General features: G+C 34.7%; 4 protein-coding genes across 4 annotated transcripts; 2 read left to right on the forward strand and 2 right to left on the reverse strand.

Annotated features, from left to right (window-relative positions):
- Nucleotides 1–8,193: 8,193 nt before the first annotated feature.
- Nucleotides 8,194–9,316, reverse strand: LOC129253518 (uncharacterized). The gene is made up of 3 exons (XM_054891933.1): nt 9,094–9,316; nt 8,752–9,040; nt 8,194–8,688 (listed from the first exon to the last, which is right to left on the reverse strand). The coding sequence occupies exons 1-3, from the start codon at nt 9,201–9,203 to the stop codon at nt 8,203–8,205; spliced, it is 885 nt and encodes a 294-aa protein (XP_054747908.1). The 5' UTR covers nt 9,204–9,316; the 3' UTR covers nt 8,194–8,202.
- A 1,486-nt stretch (nt 9,317–10,802) lies between these two features.
- LOC129235431 (phosphoglycerate mutase 2-like) lies at nt 10,803–12,024 on the forward strand. The gene is made up of 2 exons (XM_054869263.1): nt 10,803–11,688; nt 11,748–12,024. The coding sequence occupies exons 1-2, from the start codon at nt 10,932–10,934 to the stop codon at nt 11,912–11,914; spliced, it is 924 nt and encodes a 307-aa protein (XP_054725238.1). The 5' UTR covers nt 10,803–10,931; the 3' UTR covers nt 11,915–12,024.
- Nucleotides 12,025–13,625: 1,601 nt separating this feature from the next.
- On the forward strand, nt 13,626–14,757 carry LOC129253390 (phosphoglycerate mutase 2-like). Its single transcript, XM_054891748.1, has 2 exons — nt 13,626–14,338; nt 14,392–14,757. Exons 1-2 carry the CDS (start codon nt 13,738–13,740, stop codon nt 14,556–14,558), a joined length of 768 nt encoding a protein of 255 aa, XP_054747723.1. The 5' UTR covers nt 13,626–13,737; the 3' UTR covers nt 14,559–14,757.
- Nucleotides 14,742–16,692, reverse strand: LOC129253389 (eukaryotic translation initiation factor 2D). Its single transcript, XM_054891747.1, has one exon. It carries the CDS (start codon nt 16,651–16,653, stop codon nt 14,890–14,892), a length of 1,764 nt encoding a protein of 587 aa, XP_054747722.1. The 5' UTR covers nt 16,654–16,692; the 3' UTR covers nt 14,742–14,889.
- Nucleotides 16,693–22,584: the final 5,892 nt, after the last annotated feature.

The raw sequence follows: 22,584 nt of genomic DNA on the forward strand, positions 1-22,584 counted from the left end.
CTTTCTAGGCCCCTTGATGTTACTCTGACACTTTCAACATGTAATTTAGCCTTTCGTGGCCACAGAGAAAACCCAGATAGCAGTGATCCAAGCTCCAAAGGAGACTTTTTGAGTATTGTTGAGTTATTAGGAAAATACGGTCCGATTTTGCCAGAACCAAGGACAAAAAATTTGTTGAACAGGGAATTAAAAATTTGCCAAAACGTTGGGATGACATTGTAACAAATGAAGGAAAATATATTATTGATTAATAAATACTTTAAACATCTTTTTTATTAATTTTAAAACCATCTTTAAAAAACGCACGATCTTATGGACTGACCTGATACTTAAGGACGTAGTTTGGTCAAATACTCATTTTTTATAGATATTTTTAGGAGTTTTAAGAAAATAAAATGCGGTGCTTTGATTTTATAGTATGTGATTATTGACATCAAATAGTATACAAAAACAATTTTTGTTTTTACATATTTTTTTGTAGTAGGGTGGCACCAAATAAGCGTCTTAAAAAAAATATAGGTGGCTTGTCAACAGGATTTTGGCTCTTCAGGACATCTGAAACGAAAAAGTTGAACTGATTATTATTCTGTAGGATTGTCATTCTGGCAGGTGTGACAATGGGGAAATTTTTGAAGTGAAAACTTCTTTAGAATCGTTGGGAGTGATTTGAGAAAAAGTGAAACGAAAAAAGCGACACTCTTGGCTACGAATATTACATATACACGTAGCGAAGAACTAAATAACTTTAAGGCCAGCGCCGACAGCATGGCGCGATAGCCGAGCGGCTAGCAATGTGAGCTTCCGATCCAAAATCCTTGGTTCGAAAAACAAGAAAAACAATTTTTTTATACAGTTATTTTATTTTATTTTATGATATGTTTATGAGGAGCTTTTTTTCATGGCAGAAATACACTCGGTGTTTTGCCATTGCCTGCTGAGGGGTGAGCGCTATTAGAAAAATAGTTTTCCTTAATTTTGGTGTTTTCACCGAGATTCGAACTGACGTTCTCTCTGTGAATTCTGAATAGTAGTCACGCACCAACCCATTCGGCTACGGCGTTTGTTTAATTTTACTGATGCAAAAATGAGGAAAAATATATGAATAAAGTTTGCTTACTGTTTACACATTTTCCAAAGGTGACGGAGAACCAAAAACAAAAGTCGATTTTCAAACAAATACGAGTGCATATGTGTAATTGTGTTAGAGTTTCGGTCACGCCCCAGCAAAACCTGCGTGCATATGTGTTTGTAACATTCAAAAAAATGTAATTGTGTTAGAGTTTCCGTCACGCAGGTTTTGCTGGGGACGCTCATAATAGCAACCGCGTGTGTATTTTTATATTCGTAAATATTTTCATTTTTAAATATTTACCGCAATTATGCCGAAAAATAATGCAGAAAAGTGTCGTGAATATCGAGAGAAAAAAAAATCAATAAATAGCATCACGGAATTCATTCACGAAAATTTAATAAAGTATACACCAGAAGTATCGCGGATACTTAGAAAAGATTACGATAAAGTTCCAATGATTTTAAGTGGCGATTTTAACGTAAATTTTGCATTGGACACAGCGGTTCCTTTAATTGACTTTCTCAATACAACATTCAATTTAAAAATGTGTAACAATCGCACTGAATCGACAACACGATCAAAAACAACAATTGACGCGGTATTTCAAAGATATGTTGACAACATCGAATCAAAGCATTTGTATCATATTTTAGCTATCATAAACCACTCGTATCATTTCTTGAAATTGAAAACATTGAGGATGAATAATAATAAAATGAAGAAAATAAAATATGAACTTTATAGCAATATTATAATAAACCTATAATTATCTTGCTCCTAATGCTGCTTTCGTCTTATTCTCTCTCAGTTTGTTTTACGGAAGGTTTCACTTCTATCGCGTCTAACCGTTAGACTGGTGTTTTTATTTTTTGAAAAATAACAAAATGGTGGACTTTTAAAAAAAGGTATGTTTTTTTTTTGTCAAAAAAAATTGTTTTTGTATACTATTTGATGTCAGTAATCACATACCATAAAATCAAAACGATCGCATTTTATTTTCTTAAAAAAAAAAATTCCTAAAAAATATCTATAAAAAATGAGTATTTCGCCAGACTACGTCCTTAAAGCGATCGACAACAACAGTGATCGCCTTGGGCATCCACCTGCGCGCGCATCGAAGGTGTATTCAGTGAATTCTGCGAAACCGACCAAATCAGCAAAGTAATTTTAGAAGCGGTTATTCGCGAAAATGAGTTCAACTAGTCTATCGATCGAGGAAATGGAAAATATAGCATAGATCGCCGTGTTATACGATGGGATGCTACCAATCGGCTTTCATGCCTGATAAGCGCATTCATCTCAGAGCAGTAGGTGACAGTAAGATAAATAGATATTAACATTCTAGACCTTTACATTCTAAGGTGCTGTTGATGTTGTTGTAACAGCATAAACATTCCCTATAAGTATTTGGTGAAGGCGGCTGGAGTGGCATTCCTTGGAAGTTCCAATAATGTAGAACCGACAATCGTCGAAGCCCCTAGCATAGTTTTGTTTCCAAGCTATCAATACTCAGTGCCGGTTCATGAAATCGTCTATATTGACAACCTTTCTCGAGAGTCCACTGCACTTAAATTGAAAAGCTTAAAGCATCCCTCGAAGGAGAATTACGTTTTGGAACGTGGACAAATAGAGTTGTCTGCGTTAGTCCTCCTGTGAATGCCGCTCCAGCCACTGCAAGAATTACAGTTAAGTAATTTCAGGTACCGAGGTACTCTAATCTAACACATGGAATAGAGAGTGTGGTGGATCAACAGCTGTTGAAGGCGTAAGATATCACTCATGACATCTAACCGAATTGAGTTCGGATGGAGCTATTTTGGCCAACACAGCAGAAACAAATTTGGGGCTCGATGGCAGCCCTAAGAAGAAGTGTTTGGTGCAGCCCTGCTACGCAGAGCGAAGGTACGAATCATTCCGGTACGTGGAACCAGCTGCCATTGGGTTGCAATTATGGTCTGCAATATCTGGTGGGGATGTCGTCATTCAGGCAAAATATCAAAGTATCTGTCAAATATATTTCTCTCGATCAGTGGGAGGGAGTGGCAAAGATTGTGGTGCGCGTTAAAGTAACGGACTACTATGTGATTTTCAACTTGGATTGGCCCTTCATTCCAAATTATCAAGTTGAATGGCTCGAATAGTCAAATAACAACAAACACTAGAGTTTTGTCATCATTATTGAAAGCGATAAGATTGTTCGAGTTTCAGACAGCGAAAGAACGCAAAACATTGTAATCACAAAAAAGCGCGCAATTAGGATAAATCTATTTTAATGTGTAGAATTTAGTAAGTGTTATTAAAATATTATTAGAAGACTTCATTTCTTGGGTTTTTGCTAATTGATAAAGAAGGTGAGCCCACTCTGCGGAGACGATAATAAATATTGTAGATAGCTTAATTCGGTACAACGGGACTCTTTTACTTAACCCATGAACATCTCAAACAACATGTTCGCATACCGCAGCAGCCAAAATGTGAATTGAGCAATTCCGATCTTCTCAAATTCCCTCTCCGCAATTCACTTGTGCGCACGTGCACGCATTTGCTAATGCCAGTTTCGCATTCACACAAAATAAAATAAAAAGATTGTTAGATACACTTAAAGCAGTAGATAAATATAAAAGCATGTTTGTATTGCTTTTCTTTTCACAGTGTATCGCCCGTATCAACTGATACGATAAAGCAACGACCTACAAGTACATGGCGCTGTCATTACTTTCATCGTGTCAGCTGATACGGGTGTACGTTTATGTTGGTGAGTGTGAACACTATAAGTGGCGATTAGATAAACCATATGAACAAATTTCGGAAACGCGGGCAGAGAACTGCCTTAAATTGCATGTGCTGGTAAGGCAGTGCTGCGTAATGAGCTATAGCCAAGGCGAATTTATTACAGGTGACAGCAAACACATATAAGTAAAACCCTACATGTATTTGTTGTTGCGTTTGGTCCAAGCATCACGTCAAAATCAGCAAGCAAATGTAAACATACGAATGTAAACATACCAATACATACAAAAAAAGCATATCATTTTGACGTAAGCCATACCTACGGCGAAAAATTCAGCTGGGTGAATGCTGTCACCTTAATAAATCCACCTTGGCTATAGCCATACTCGCTAGCGGCGAATCTCGATAACTTTGTTGTTGCTTTCGCATGCAAATATTTCGCCAAAGTTAATCGAGCATAGAGATAGTGACCGGGGAAATGGCAAATAGAAGAGGCTTTATGTACACATATATATGTATACATATATAATCAGAATGGCGAAAAGGGAGCACAAACAAGCAAAAGATAAATTAAACTATGAGTTTCTTAAGCACTCCTGTGTGAACGCTTGACAATTGCCCATAAACATAAACCTTTAAATTCGGGTTCCTAGAGCAATGTGAACATCATACAAGACCAAGAATGTTAGAATACAAGGTTGTGCCTTCCGAGCTCGCTGTGTCTTCAGTCTGGATGAATAAACAAACAAAAGGAAGGGGAATTATTTGTTTGTGAAGAGGAAGAGTAGGCGAAAGCGTTAGAAACTACCAAACACAAGAAATTATATGCACACTTTCTTGCCACGTCATATTCCGCTCAACAACGCACAAAAAACTCCATTTGGAGGTTTTATATTAATTTGGACTTTCACAATTTAACACACGCCACTTCGTTTTAAAGGTTTTATTAGTTTAAATATCGCAAATCACAAGATTGCGTAGCCATTCGCTGAATTTTCACAAACATGTAATTTCTTCTCCTTTTGTTTGTTTTGTATTGGAAATGAGCCTGACGTCAGACTTATCATAGTCGTGCATAACAAAGTAACTATTCTGTGAAGACGCCACCTTCTGTATTCATTCCGCCTAATAAAAGATAGTTAATTATCAAATTATCTGGCAATATTGTCTATACTTTAGGCGAATTCGTAGAAGGTGACTTCGGTAAAGCAACAGCGACATCTATATATATCTTGTTTTTGCAATTTGGTGTTTGAATATCTAAATTTCAAAACAAATACAAACAAACTAGACAACAACAAAGAAACAGGACGCTTTCATGATTCAATAATAAGAGGTTTGCTCAGTAAGCAGCTTTTTCGTTTCCTCTTGACAAATCGGCTCCCTTAGCAAGACACTGGGTTGCTAACTCTACACATTTAGAGTAAAAGTGGAGGAAAAATAAAATATGTAGGAAAAGATTTCGCTTTCAGAAGGATGTGCTTATGAGCAAGAACATGCACGGTACGTCCAGGACCAATATGGACCACGATATGGAGTACATCCGGACATACCGCTTAAATCAGGTTATCATAGAGGGGGCAATGAGCGTGAAAGATGGACATTTTGACAATCTGAGGCCGATGCCTTTCAAATATAGGCTGCGAAAGTGCTCACTAGATTGTTTTAAAAATATATAACTTACTAACAAGAGTTCATTTTATAATATGTAATTACTAGGAGTGGGATTATTTTCGAATAATATTCGAATAAACATTATTCGAATAAAACAAATAATACTATTCGTTTCAAATAATTCGAATAGTTCATTATTCGAATACCTTACTATTCGAATACCTCAGTACATATTCGAATACCTCACTATATATTCATTTATATCAGGGAGAAAATGCTTTTAAAAATATAAAAATTACATTGGCCCTTCTCATGGTGCTAATCAGTTTTACTCGATTTTTGAACATTGTGATTTTTTGATTTGACCGCTTCATGTTTCAATTAGCTAATATGATAAGATTTCTTTGGTATTGTTCTTGATAAAACATCGACAGGTATACATACTTATATGTATGTGCATAACTAAATGTGCATAAAAACATCAAAGCGTTTCTAAAAAAATATTTGGTTTTCCCTCGTAACAATTCTTGTGTTTAGACGCCTTGATATTAATATTAGGGTGGCCCGAATCGCAATATTCAATTTCCCATATAAATTGTATGGAGAAATATGATTTCACATTTTCTATGTCCGCATCGTATTATACGATAACGGATCGAAATAATGGTGAGGTGGTATTCGAATAGTAAGGTATTCGAATAATAAGGTATTCGAATAGTGAGGTGTTCTTTTATTCGAGAGGTATTCGTAATTCGAATAATATTTTTTCGAATTTTTTATTCGTTTATTCGAATAATGCTATTCGAATACCTCACTATTCGAATACCTCACTATTCGAATAGCTGAGCAAACCTTTAATAATTGAATCATGGGACGCTTTGATACACAAAAATAAACGAATACAGCTGCCAAGGCGAATTCACCTAGAGTGACCAAAAAATTTAAATCCAATCTATAGATACTACGACAAAATCTTAAATTTATTTAAGGAAACTTCCAAACTTTTGAAAATGATAATATATAATGAGAAACAGATATTTATACATTTAAGAAAGCATATAAAAAAAAAAATGTATTTTAGGAACACAAGAATTATTTATTGACTAGAAAACGTCAATAAATTCACACAATTAAAACGTTTACAATTTATCTATCTCTTCCATAAATACAAATGATTATAGTTCATATTGTCAACTCAGCAGCATTCCCCGTATATGTATGGGGAATTTCTATTTTGCTACAACAACAGCAACAGCAACACGGCTGTAAGAATATAAATGCGATTGGAAACTTCGATATATTGTGAAAGTAAAAAACCATCGGTATGGTTCATAAGAAAGGAATCGATAATGCCATCGATTGTTTTCGAGCTCTATATCTCACTGCATTAAGCTCATAAAAATAACAGAATACATTCCCAAAAGTATGGAAAAAGTGGAATCAACAATAGTGAAAGCATCTGAGTGTAAAACTAAAGATGATAAATTACTTACAGCAACTGTAAATCTGCACGAAAATACTGTGGCAAAGCGTTCGAAAGCGCCAGAGAAATGGAAGCAAAATGTACGGAAACGTCTGAGGCAGTCCGGACAAGAATATGTAAGCATAACTGGAAAGGTGGTGAATAAGAGGCAAGTGCGCCCAGGATGTGGTACCACATGCCATCTCCGTTGTCCCTTGCAAATATCTCCAGAAAAGCGACAAGCCATACACAATACGTTTTGGAAGTTAACCGATGAACAAAAAAACTATTTCTACTGGAAATATACATCACGTATACTGCCAAAGCGACGACGTGCAACTTCGTCCGAAGACACTCGTCGTGGATATACATTCAAATATAGATTTGAATTAAAAGGTGAATTGGAATATGTTTGCAGCAAGTTCTTTTTTGCCACTTTAGATATATCGCCGCGACGTATTTATTATTTTTATGATCATTGCTACGATGAAGAAATTTGTATGCCACGAACAGACGCCACGCATGGAAGAGGAAAAATGCGTACGCCACAATTAGCTCAACGTCTGGATGAAATACGAGAGCACATAAAAACCTTCACCACTGAGGGTAAGGATGGTTTTGACAAGCTTTACTTACCGGCCGGCATGGATCTAGCGACAATGTATAGAATGTATCAAGAAAGTACACAGAAACCCCTGAAAAAACACTGGTACAACAAAGTATTCCATAAAGAATTCAAGTTAGAATTTCAAACGCTTCAGAATGCAGAAAACAAAAATGAAACTCTTATGGATCCCGAAACAGATGAAGAATCAAACGAAACAACTGCTTTAACATATGTAATCTACGAGCTCCAGCCTGCAACGAAGACAATTAAGGAACTGGAATGGGACAAACGTGATAATATAAACACTTGATGTAAAAAAAATGTTTACTCATAATATCAAGTTTATGCTTTTATGCGTACATCCCTTGTTGGATTGTTGACTGAACTCCTCCAATTTGTGATTTGTGTATTGGTGTTCTACAAATAGAGGGGTACACAGTTTTATGCCACCTCCGAACGGGAGATGATTTTTATCGAGTAGCTGTTTCGTGGCAGTAACACTCCTAGGTTTGACTTTGCTTACCGGGGGGCGACCGCTACTAAACCAAAACTATCATCTGGTGTTTCGTAACCATATTGAGCTTAGAATTTGGACCTTTCTGAATTGTAGTCACGCACACGGCTCCGGCGGCCGCCGTAATAATGAATTAATTGCATAGAAGTATATGTGCAAACCACCAAAAAAATTAAATTAAATATTTGAAATAATTCTATTTACTAAACAATGTTTCTATTTTCGAGTATTTGCATTATTTTATCTAGTTTATCATTTTGTTGCGATACCACTAACTCCAAATGTGCTGTAATCTTACGCTCTAATTCTGAAAACTTATGGTCTATATGAGTCTTAAGAGCAATCTCCAGTTCTGGACGAGGTGATTCTTCTGCCATATTTTCAGTGTTTTTATTAGAATAATCCTCTTTGACAGTAGCAGAATGAATCCTATCGGCGAGCGTTTGCTTCATTTGATCAAAAAACGATAAAGATGATTGCCCAGTTCCAGAAAAACGTTTCATTTGATTGGCTGCTTGCATGACTAGCATACATTTTTCCGCACTTGGTGATATATTTTGTCCCGTGTTACTAAGCATTTTTTGTACATTATGGAAATTAATGTCGGCTCCCGTCGTTATGCCATTAGGATTAGGTGCGATTTGTAATAAGATACCAAATATGCAGATTTCGTCACATGAAGTCAATAACTATGGAAATAATATTACCACTAAATATAATAGTATACTACTAATACAAAAAAATCGCTTTACCTTAAATGAGCACTCAGTAACTCCCGATTTTTGCACTTCTATGTCGTACCGATATGAGAACACTTCACCATTATCATCATCATCTGCTGGTACGCCATACAAAGTTTCTGTATATTCTTTCAATGGTCCGAGAAAAAGTTCTAGTTTTGAAGCGGTGCACACCGTGGTTACAGATTCAATTTTATAGATTGACGATGGCAAACGTAGGTGCAGTTCACATGGATCACTGTTAGGTGTTTTTTTCAAGAGAATCGCATTTTGTTTGCCTATTATCTCTTCCAATTCAGGCCTGTAAAAGATTTGTGGATTAACTTAGGTCTAATATGGACTACTTTTTCTTACTTTATAAAAATATCCTCATGTGTGATTCTGGTTTTAACGCTCTGTGAAAGTTCACATCCACCTATAAGACTCCAGTTGCAAACCACCTGGACACTTGCCGCGGATTCCATTATATTTCCCTTTATCCAAATCACAAACAAAGAACATATATGTAAGAATAATAAAATTCTTATTTATCTGAAATTACAATCTGTTTATTTTATTGTGTATACTAAACAGACGGACGACACATAGGGCTGCCAAATATCTGCTATAGATAAGAAGATCATGGGGAAATATTTTAATAGGAGTGGCCAATATCAGACCGTCAACCGGCTCTCAGCGAATAACAATAATAAAAAAAAAAAATAAAATAAAATTTCATTAACTATTATTATTGCATTCTGCGGAATGTTCAAATTTGTTGTTGTAAACAGCAGGAGCAGATACTACTAAATACGTTTCCACGACAGTCGGTTCTACGTTACCGAAACGACCCGGATTTATATCCGGCCAAGGACTGTCACTCCAGCAGCATTCCCCGAATGTAAGTACATACAAGCACAATCCGACTAGAAGCCTTTAAAATGTGGTGCCACAGAAAAATAATGAGAATAAGCTGGATGGACAACATATCAAAGGAACAAACAGACATAAAAAAGAAAAGTCGCTCGGACATATTACAACAGGTCATATCTATATATTAATACGGAGAGCACAATTTTGTCGTACCTTTTTTTAGTATTTATAGTCAGAGAAAAAAGTTGAAACATTTACCAATGTATAGGATATTTTGAGACGTTTTGCACAATGTATTAAATTAGATACATAAGTGAATAAGTGCAGGTAAAATTAATCACACTATTTTACCTATATTATGATATATCATGTTATAATATGTATCATGATAATATATATATATATGTATCATGATATAAAAGTTGATGAAACAACTGGAAACTAACATACATATATATTGTGAATCAATACTATTAGAAATTTTATACAGAAATTATGATGGGAATGGATTAATTAATGATTGTTTTTTATTATGGTTTAAAAAAAAAAATAATTTTTTTTCCGTAATACATGGCATTAAATGTTTCCAATTCATGAATAAAAAAAATATGATATTTGTAATACACAAATATAGGATCGCTTAATACAGTTAAAATGGGATATTTTTCACTTTTAATTTTACTACATCTATTCACATATATCATGTAAAAAGTTTCAACATAAGCTATCCATTTATATATGTATGTTTCAACTTTTTTCTATGACTATAAGTACTAAAAAAAGGTATGACTAAATTTTGCTCTCCGTATTTATATAACGTCGAATAACGTCGAAATTTCGACGTATGGGCGATCCCAGTATACGATTATTTCCAACTGCTTATGCAAAGAAAAATCGAAGGACGAAGAGGAATGGTAGAACAAAATGGCTTGGCTTGACATCATCAAAGAGTCGAAAGGTCTCAAAAAAACTGCCAAAATAACAAAGACAGCGAAAAACATACACAAATTTAGTGACATTATTAATAATATGACCTGACAACTGTATTGCGAATATCAAGATGTTCCCACCGCCCGGATTCATATATGGATAATGTATGCGTATGGGGAATGTTAATATTGATACAAAAACAACAATCAAAAGGAGGAAGATTATTAATATATTAAAAAAATTGTAGTACCTTTCCATTTGTATTTCAATAGTGTATACGATTCGTTTGCATTTAAAATTCAAAATTTTAAATTTTTGCTTTCATTCTTGCAATCAATTCGATCTTGCAACGACCAAATAGCCAAATCAGCTGTTTCGCTGAATTCCGCTTTAAGAGGCTGTTGTGTAATATGGCAATGCGGTTAGTCTCCCTTAATAAATTTCGAAGTCTATTTACGCGACAATTTAGCGCTTCTGAAGGATTCTCATATGCCTACACACCATGGAACCGTTCATATCCTGCAAAAAAGCCGACAAATGTGCGACAGTCACACGAGCCAAGCGCAAAGACTGGAAAATATAAAATTGTAATGATTCGTCATGGTGAATCAGAATGGAATAAGAAAAATCAATTTTGCGGTTGGTATGACTCTGCTCTAAGTGATAAAGGAATGAAGGAGGCTAAATCAGCTTCAAAAGCCATAAAAGAGTGTGGCTTCAAATTTGACATTTGTCATACTTCCGTGCTTTGCCGGGCTATAATTACATTAGATATAATCTTAAAGGAAATCGGACAAACAGATACGCCAATTTGTAAAACATGGCGTTTGAATGAACGTCATTACGGTGGTCTCACTGGTTTGAATAAGGCGGAAACTGCTGCTAAATATGGTGAGGAGCAGGTAAAGATATGGCGTAGAAGTTTTGCAACTCCTCCTCCCCCTATGGAAAAAGATCATCCATACTACGACAATATCGTCAACGACCCACGTTATGCAGATGGTCCTTCAAAAGAAGAGTTTCCATCTTTTGAATCGCTTAAGCTGACAATTGAGCGAACATTGCCTTACTGGAATGAGACGATTGTGCCGCAAATAAAAGAAGGAAAATTAATTCTAATTTCAGCGCATGGCAATAGTCTGCGTGGTATAGTCAAGCATCTGGACAGTAAGTGTACTGCGATAATTTATTGCGCAATAGCCAAAATTAAATTTATTTAATTGCAGATTTATCCGAAGATCAAATTATGGCACTGAACCTACCAACCGGAATACCTTTTGTATACGAATTGGATGAGTGCCTTAAGCCAACCGTTTCCATGAAATTTCTAGGTGATGAGGAGACTGTACGGAAAGCAATGGAGGCAGTTGCTGCTCAAGGGAAAGCCAAATAAATACTAACGTTAAAAAATCTTATAATTAATAAAAATCATAAATTTCCGAATAGAAATATATAACGCTTTGATAATCAAAACACGAACAAATACAATAATTTATAACTATATATGAGTATATAAAGCAATGTTCATCGTGAAGCAATGTCCTTGCCTCACGAACATAGTATGCGGGTATGCGTTTGTATATATTTTATATATATATATATATATATATATATGTATATGTAGTATATATATTTGTGGCGTGCGTCTTGATGTTGTTCCACAAATGAGGGGACCTACAGTTTTAAGCCGACTCCGAATGGTTGATGTTTTTTATGAGAAGCTTTTTCATGGCAGAAATACACTCAAAGGTTTGCCATTGTCTGCCGAGGGGCAACCGCTAATAGAACACATTTTTTCTTCATTTTACTGCTTCACGGAGATTCGAACCTACGTACTCCAAATGGTAGTCACGCACCAACTTATTCGTTAAAATAAATTGGTTTAAATTTTGAGTTGAATTTTAATTATTTTTTTATTGACGATGTTATGCAATTTCTTCCATATAACGGATCTGCAAAATAATTTTTTAAATGGAAGGAAACACCGTCAACAAAAATATTGTTAAAAATTATTTGGTTTTTTTATGTATTAAATGTTAAATAATTTACAAGGTTTAAATCTTTCAGTTATATTTTTTAGTGAGGTATAAACTATATATTTATAAAAAAAAGTCAAACTTGACCGCGTGTCGCGCTACTATTTATAATTTTGGCGTAGCCTATAAAATATGTAGGTACTTAGCGGTTAACTATTCCATTTGAACTATTAAGTGACAAATATCGAATGTAACGTAAGTAGCGAATTCATTAGTTCATTTAATAACTAATAGTTAATATGAATTTCTTTTAGAACTTTTGTTGCAAATGCCTTCAGCGCAAAAAATGCACAGAACGGTTTGCACTTCTGAAAATTTAATTGAGACTCCTAACAAGAGGGATCTTTTGAAGTCATCAAGGGTCATTGCAGCTGAAATCAACAACGTAGTATCAGAGAGAACTGTAGGGTGCCGATTGTACAACAAGAACCTACTGGGCAGAATAACTCGTAAAGTTCCTCTGTTGAAATAAGCAAATTTATTTTAGTATTTGAATTTTTTTGGAAAATAATGTTAAAGTTATGGATTGGCCAAGCCAGTAACCCGGCCTAAACCCAATTAAATACCTGTGGGGAGATTTAAAGAGGCGAATAGGGAAACATTCAAAATTTATTGCAAAAAAAAAAAAAAAATGGAATAAAACCCACATACAACTTTCAAAAAGAATATACATATACAATATTAGAATTTGGAATTTGTATTGCTTTTCGAAATGAACTACCTGCTTTTTTTACAGTTAGTTAAGCAGAGACAGAAATATTTTGCTTGAAGAAAGAATCATAAAATTGTTATAATTTTTTTGTTTTTGATTTTCATCCACATTATTTAAATTTCAATGTTAAAGAAATATTTAAATCCGTGAAGTCATATTTTTAATTGTAGTAATAAATATTTTGTTAGAATTTATACAAAAAACTTTAAAAACGTAAGTATTGGGAAAAATGTAAGCCAAATGCAACTCCAAGGCGAATAGAATATAAATTATATCATTCATGATGCAACTCTGCAATTGTATCGGCGGCACTGTTGTATATCAGATTTCGCTGTCATTTCTCCCACATGACCTTGTAACTGTCATTTATAGGTCAAATAGAATTTTCACTTCGGCATAACACTCCGTTTGGAATTATTTTCATTAAATTTGAGACAGTTCCGGTTGGACTTAACCATTCAATAAAAAATGTCTGGAAAATACAGAATTGTTATGGTTCGCCATGGAGAGTCGGAATGGAACCAAAAAAATCAATTTTGCGGATGGTTTGATTCAGCTTTAAGTGATAAGGGAAAAGCTGAAGCCCAGGCTGCTGGAAAAGCCGTAAAAGAGGCTGGTTTAAAGTTCGATATTGCACATACATCAGTGCTCTGTCGAGCAATCATCACTTTGGAAACTATTCTTAAAGAAAGTGGGCAATCGGATATCCCAGTATGCAAGTCATGGCGTTTAAATGAGCGTCACTATGGAGGATTGACTGGTTTGAACAAAGCCGAGACCGCCGCCAAGTATGGTGAGGAGCAAGTCAAAATATGGCGCCGCAGCTTTGACACTCCACCACCACCAATGGAACCCGACCACCCTTACTATGATGTCATAGTAAAGGATCCTCGCTACGCCAATGGCCCTTCGCAGGAGGAGTTCCCCAAATTTGAATCACTTAAATTGACCATTCAACGCACACTGCCGTACTGGAATGACGTTATTATTCCACAACTAAAGGAAGGCAAGCAAATCATTATTGCTGCTCATGGCAATAGTTTGAGAGGCATTGTTAAGCATTTGGACAGTAAGTAATATCGAATAATTAGTGGAAATAAAATAACACTTGTTTTCATGTAGATCTCTCTGAGGATCAGATTATGGCGCTAAATTTGCCGACTGGTATTCCATTCGTCTATGAATTGGATGAGAACTTCAAACCAGTGGTTTCTATGAAATTCCTTGGAGACGAGGAAACTGTACGGAAAGCCATCGAAGCTGTTGCGGCCCAAGGCAAAGCCAAGTAAATACACTTACGACTCATCCCTTGTACTCATAAGCAACATAAGACATTAGTTAAATGAAATTCGGGGCATACAAAATTTCAGTAAATACTACTGTTAACCACATGAAAAATTATTGTTGTTCGTATTATTACGAATATTATTATTGTGGCAAATTACTGTTTTAAATTATAAAACGCAAATAAATTATTGTTAAACATCAGTTAAGTTCTTTATTCCGTCGTAAGTTTTTCTCTCGTACTGTGTACCTTGAACTAAAAAACAAATCCTGATTTACAATATTCATTTTATCGGTTTAGGTCCCTTGTTTTACAGCAATTCGTGAGGGATTATTCTACTTTTTCTTGTGCTTCTTTCCATCTTTGGCCAGTTCTAGTCCTAGTATACATTTAGGTGGCACTTTATAAGTTTCCGTCAATAAATTGAAAACAAAGCGAACCTGGTTGCCTTGTATTTGTAGCTGCTCGGCCTTTTGATGGGGCAGTTTTACTACGGTGGTACTAGCCGCAGCGCCTTGTTTACATAGTTTTATGAATTCTGGTACAATAATGCCATAGCACTCGATGTTGCTGATAAGAGTTACCTTCTTGTTACCAGAGCGTGTTGCGAGGGACATTTGTATGAGAGGCTTGTTTGAGGCAACATTCTTAAGCTCACACATTTGGAAGCTGTATTCCATTTTGTTGGTAATTGCGATACATATCTGGTTAACGGAGGAAGTCTTAGCATCGCATATCTTTTCCAGCGTCTCATCTAATTGTATTATATTGTCAGCACCAGCTTTGGGAAGATTATGCTTGCTTATATACTCGCGAACAATTTTCTTGATTTGTGCAGTTGGTATACCTTCGCCTCGCTTGTAATTCATTTTAGCAAAGAAAGGAGCCGTCGCATCGGTAACTATATAAGTTGCCGTCAACTCGGAACGAAATAGAGGCTGATCTTGCAGTTCTCCTTCTGCTGTTTGCTTTGGCGGTTTAAAATCTGTTATAAAATTAACCAGTTCTGGGTGATCCAGATCTATGGCAGTTATTTTATCAACGCCCTTCGACTCTTCGCGCACGACTATGAAACCCTGGTCAATCATTTCATTAAGGAAATTCGAAAGCTTCTTGTATTTTGTTTTCTTCAAGTCAATGGGTTCAGGTGCTTCAGGCACAACATACAAACGATAAAAATTGCTTGTTAGAAGCGGCAGTTGCAGTGTTTTGCCATGATTTTTCAACGCCGCTAGGAAAGCGTTTTTCAACATTGTCTCTGGAGTCGTTTCGTGTTTTTCTACAGTCGCTTCTTCACAATCAGCCTCACATTTCTTTGTATCCTCCGCAATATCATCATTTTTAGAAATTTCCAGGCTCTCTAGTTCAGGATATGTTGCCTCCGTATTTTGTAAGTCTGGTACTTGCGACGTTGCCACAATATCCGCTAACGTTGGAATTTCATTTAATTTTTTTTTAAGTTTATCCTCTTTAACACCAAGTTCCGGGAAGTCATCAGTAGTTAATGGTGAAGCCTTTTTTAAAGGTACTTGCTGTACTAATGTTGGTTCATGACCCCATAATTTATCACCAAATATGTGGAGCATATTCACAGCTACACCCTGCCGACCACACATATACAAATCATCTGAAGACCGTGGTAAATATCCGACAGCTACTGCAGCCTGATTCGAGACCAAGTTCACAGCCATTAATTGACCTTGCCGATATCGGCCGTACATGTTCATTCCGGTACCTTTTGGCACTACACCAGGCAGCATAAGATTCGCACCATTGGAAAGTTTCGGCAACACCTCACGGAATGTTGTAAAATAGGGCAGCAGTGTAGGCACTAACCATAAGGCGTATACAGTTGGTGCTAAGTCGCCAGATTCCACTTCGAAGAACATGGGCAACTTGTCCACACAGAAGACGTTAGTTTGCGTGCCGCCATGTGTTGTTAGTTTCAGTTGAGTCACAGCACTCTTAGATGGAATAAGTACGCTAAGCTGCTCCGGCGTTGAATCGGGAAATGCTGTTTCAATGCGCTGCCGTAAACGTCTTGATTCAGACCCCTTTAAAGGGGCATTACTCCGCAATTTATATGGTTTAAGAAACATCTCCAAGAATCATAATAAACATGACGGGTCACTACTCCAAAAATTATTTATCGATAACATGGATAAAAAATGTATCGATTATGAAAACCATGATTTCAGTAATTTAATCAAGTCATTTCAAATTTTACTCCTTATAGTTTTTAATGTTAATTTGTTTTAACAACTTTATTTAATTTTTTTGCGAACTGCTAGTACCGGAGTAAAATAATAAAAATAAATAACCCCTTTTTTAAGTTTAGTTAAGTTTTTTCATTTCATTTATTGCCCAAAATAAATAATAATAAAGTTTACATCAATAAGGGCCTATTTCACGAAGCTAATATATAAAAACTGAAATATTGCGAATAATTTTAAAGACCGCGGCAGTGAAATAATTTCAATTGAAAACATGCTCATAAAAGCATTAAATATTTGTCGATGTTGGCAAAACATTAAACTTTTGACAGTTTAATTAACAACTTTATTTAATTTTTTTGCGAACTGCTAGTACCGGAGTAAAATAATAAAAATAAATAACCCCTTTTTTAATAAAGTTTTTTTCATTTCATTTATTGCCCAAAATAAATAACAATAAAGTTTACATCAATAAGGGCCTATTTCACGAAGCTAATATATAAAAACTGAAATATTGCGAATAATTTAAAAGACCGGGCAGTGAAATAATTTCAATTCAAAACATGCTCATAAAAGCATTAAAATATTTGTCGATGTTGGGAAAACATTAAACTTTTGACAGTTTAATTATCACTAGGTCTGCTCATGAAGCAAATAGTTAGTAACAATTGTTACAAATTATCAAGTTTTGGTGCTCATGTATCCAAAAACCTTGCAAAGAAGGGGAAAGGAAGAGAGCAATTTTATATTTCGTTTTGAGGGGAAGTTGAAAAGTTTCACTTGATAAATTTTTACTTGTAAGAACTTGCAAGTGAGAAAAACACCTGACCGAACATAAAAATTAACACGAATTAATATTTGCGAATTGAGTCAAAATTATAATTTAAATAAAAATGATGATTAAAATGAAGATTGTAAGTAAATATATTTCAGATTAAATTTATAAAGTTTATTTGAAGACTGATATTAAACAGGAACTGGCTAATGATATAGAGGTATGTACTTCTTAACCGCAGCCTCCAGCCACCTATTACTGTTAACAAACCAACAAAACAAACAAACCGTGGCTGCAGTTTTCGAAATACTAATCGAAAGTATTGAAGGTATCTTTTGTATTTTATTCTTATACTTTTTGGTTACTAACTAATTTGGCAATATACTATTAGCCTCTGGCGACGGTCCAGCATTGCTTGTCAAGCACTTTATATGTGTGCGTGTCGGGTGCTTGTCGTTTGCTCGGTAACGTTCAAAACAAAAAGCGATCAATCCACAGTTGTATTTAGAAGTAAATATGTCGTCATCGGATGATGAATTTTTATTACTTGCAACTATTGCAGATTTGTTAAAAAAAAGAAGAAAAGAGATAAAAAAGTGTGGATGAAAAGCCTAAGTAAGGGAATTAAATTTGAGTTTGGGATATTTTACAAAAATTAAAGGTAATCTGCTTTAACTTATTCTGTTCGTTGTTTGAGAATTTTTTTGTTGCCCACTTTCTGTGTTATATTAAAAAATCGCAATAAGTCATGTTTTTAATTATAACTTATGTTTTTCGGGTTCATAACTTTATTATTATTAAATTACTTATGTATATCAGTTTTAAATAATTTCATTTACACATAAATTTTTAAATTTTTTGCTTATTTATGTACATATTTCATACGGATTGTGCTTATTTTTAGTATATGTAGGTGTTTACGAGTAATATACTATTGGGCAACCGCACACTAAATACTAACCTCAATGCTAAATACAACCCTGCTGTTTTGTCCATCAGACTCCGACACGATCAAAAAAGTAAGCGTCAAACGAAAATATCAAAAATTTTTGATTTTCATCAAGCATCGTACGTGTAGCCGACAACAAATACGTGTGTCACGACGCCACCCGACTGCACTAACACATACAAAGCGCAGTCAAGCATGCTGGATGGGGACCAGGGGCTATATCATGAAGGTAGCTATGATATGAAGGTAGCTGTGATTGCCACAACAATACAATTGCTAATGGAATGTTCTCCATCTGACAGCGAAGATGAAATGGGAAAAATTTTTCTGGATAAAAAAAATCATGTAATGATAATTATTTTGCACTTTATTTGCTTTATTATTAATTTTATTTAATACGAAATTAATATCAACTGAAAAGTATGTCGACATAGGCATAGCGTAGCAAATAAAGATCCAGCGGCTTCGTTGGCGGGGTCATGCCGTCCGACTGGAGACAAACGCTCCGGCTCTGAAAGTATTGTCACGTGAACAGGAATTTGCAACATGCCAGTGTGGTATCTGCCGCCATTGATTCCATTGCGCTGTCGCGAACACATTTTTTGAGCATGTACCTTTTTTTTTAAATCGTTAAATAAAGTTTCAATAAATTACATTTGCTTACTTCTACGTCACTGATTTTAATGTCTTTGTAAATTCATAACTTTAAATATGTAACAACTAGCTCTTTTTTCTGCTTGCAATTTCCCAACACGAATTTGCAACAGCCTGTCAAATTTAAACGCCAGAAGTGCGCTCTGTCCTTGCAAGTTTCTTGCGTAAAGGGCATTCAAATTAAGGGCATCAGCGAAAATTCTCTTTCAAAGAGAGGAAAGAGAAAAAAAGGTAACGAACGGAAAATTTACTGTCACTTACAAAAACCTGTATGCAGTGTTGCCAGAAAAAATTTGCTGTTGGAGCTAAATTTGTCAAAAAAAAGAGCTAAAAAGAGCCAAAAATTTTTTTTTGGAGCTAATAAAGAGCTAAAAATTTTTCAGTGACTTTTATTACATTTCACATTTATATATTCACATATTTTATTTTTTTACAAAAATTAAAATTATTTTTAAACAATTCAGTAATAACAATATATGAAAAAGTTCATATATTCATTTATTTGCAAAAGCAGAAACAAAAAAAAAAATAGTCTATTAAACATCACATTAAATAAATCTTGTACTTTAAAGAATTCATTAGGAACACATTTATGTATGGAAAACAATGAAAAAAATACATTTCTTACTTTTTTTTAAATAAAGTGTAACGATATAACATATCAATTTAAATATATCAAAATATATCAAATTCTTCATCACCACAAAAATCTTCTACAATATCATCATTATTGTTGCAGTCGTATATATCATTTCTCATCAACTTTAAGAGATCATCTTTTATGACAAAATCATGGCAACACTTATTAAGTATCTTAAGCCCACATCTTGTTGTTAACAAAGTGTTTAACATAACCAAATTAATTTTATTGCGTTGTTTATTTTTAATGCAATTCATCATCGAAAAAGTTCTTTCAACTTCAGCGTTGCTAAGTGGTAGCACAAGAAGAGAAAATACAAAATTTGCCAGTTCATTAAACGGATTATCATTTACAGAATTTTTATATTCCTTAACCTTGATCCAAAAATCTAAAGTATTGTTCACATTTTTCCAATCATATAAATGTATGTTGCGCCACTGCATTTCCAAGCATGTAATTTCATCTATATTGAAATTATTTTTTTCGTTTTCAAAGTAATCAAAAATTTGAGGCTTTTTTTGTTTTTAGAGTATTTTCAGTGGAAAAAAATCAATTTTTTGTAAAGTATTTATGTTATGTGGCAAACGTTGCCTCAACTGTTCAATTAATTTCATTATAAATTTTCGACAAATATTACGAATTTCGTTTTCTGTGCTCTCATTTATGGTGTTTTCTTCTTTTTTTTGTCGAATAAATTGTTCAAAATTATAATGAAAGTAAGGAATAGGAGTAAAAAAATTATCTAATTCAGACGTTAAAGCGTTGAAATCTTCAGAAGGTGACACTATACTGATGCACAAGCTTGAAATTAAATATACAACTTCGGAAAACAATTTCATAGGGTCAGCTATGTTACTTTCAAAAAGTTTGTTCACTTTTTGCACTTCACTTAAAATTGGTTTTAAAAACTGGAAATATGCCAAATTTTCATCAGTGTACATTTTTGAAAGAAGTTGGGCTTTGTGACATGATTCATTCAAAGCGGCTATGCCAAAATGAGTTTTAAGTTCCAACCACTGATCTACAATTCTTTTGACTGCTGGTTTGATTGACAGCCACCGTGTTTCACACGCTCGAGTAATTTTTAATGGACACATACCATCGTTAATGGCAGAGTATAGAGACTCGTATTGTGCTTGTCGCAGCGAAGATTTTGAAAACCAGTTGTAGGTTTCGGAAATTATAAATTCGATTTCATTTGGCATACATTTCGAAGCCGCACAAACAGCTAGTTGTATTGAGTGACAAATGCAAGGAACGAGTTTGATATTGGCATTGAATTCCTTCAGTCGAGTAATGACTCCGTTATTAACCCCAACCATAACGCTAGCATTATCTGTTCCTACACCCACCATGTTTTCAAAACTTAAATTAAATTCCTTTAATGTATTGGAAATGGCTAACACAATGCCATCCGCCGTGCACTTTTCCAACTCCGCGAGTTTTAAAAAAGTATTAACGAAAACTTTCGATGAGTTACTGTAGTATCTGACTACAATGCCCACATATTTTTTTGTAGTTATGTCTGTTGCTTCGTCGATAATTAGACTAAATTTATTATCTTTGAGATCAGCCATTAGCAAACTTTTAAAATAGGGACTTAGCACATTTTTAAGTATAGCGCTACACTTTGATCTTCGTAGCTTCAAATTGGGTGCAGCTTTGCTATCCGAAAATATACCGCTTTGCAAAATGGTTAGGTGGTCAACCACTCTAATTGAAGTGTGTACTCCGATGAATAACGCATTGGCCAATTCCGCTCTGTGTACTTCCATTTCTTGCTTTTTTATAAATGAAACTGTCGGCTGAGAGCCCGACATAAATGGCGAAGCTGCATTTATGTGCTTGCTTGTGGCAGCGTGACGAATAAGGCCGTGTAATTTGGATTTCAAGCTGCAGTGGCAGTACTTACATTGCAAACCTTTTCCAGTCTCGATCAACCACTTCCTGAATCTTTTGTCTTGAAGCCATGTAGATCGCGGTTTTTGCTCGTACTTCCTATAAGCATTAAAGAGGTTATTTTTATATTAAACAAAATAACTAAAATTTTACCTTATTTGCTTTGCCAAACATTCATCGTCAGAACCCTCATTGGCGGCAGTCTTTTGCTTATAAATCTGCATAAGTAAAAAGTGATCTTAAAGTATTATTAATTAGAAAAATAAAAAAAAGGCTTACCTCTCCATTGCGCGTTTTTAAGTGAAAATGCGCCAATAGTATTAGGTATGATACTTTTGAAACTAATCGATTATAGAACATAGAAATCGTTCATGGCTACAGGAGTTACCACACGGCAACAAAAAAAACACGTCGAATTAATTTAAGTACAAAGAGTAGTAAATTATTTTGTTTAAATATTTAAAATATTTGTAGCTAAAAAGAACTATTTCATTTTAAAAAGAGCTAAAAAAAGAGCTAGGAGCTAAATCCAAATTTTTGGAGCAATTTAAAAAAAAAGAGCTAAATCTAGCTCCAAAATCATCAAAATGGCAACACTGCCTGTAGGAGCTGAGCTTGTATACAATTTTTTTATGTTGTCCAAAAAAATTACCATATACATATCTAAAAGTACGTTCACATATGAATTTTATTTTTATTTTATTTATTTTTTTTTTTTTTAAAAGCTTACATGATAATAAAATTATAAGTAAATTCAAGCAAACGCAGCACTAGCAGCAGAGGCTTTCGGCTGGCTGGTGATGTGTGTTGGATCAGATACGATGGAGTACCTAGGTCGGTGTCCTTCAGAAATTTGTAAATTTTTTTAATGTTTTCTTCAGTGGCATCTTTTAAAGTAGA

This window comes from Anastrepha obliqua, chromosome 1 (genome assembly GCF_027943255.1).
Source record: "Anastrepha obliqua isolate idAnaObli1 chromosome 1, idAnaObli1_1.0, whole genome shotgun sequence".
Lineage (NCBI taxonomy): Eukaryota > Metazoa > Arthropoda > Insecta > Diptera > Tephritidae > Anastrepha > Anastrepha obliqua.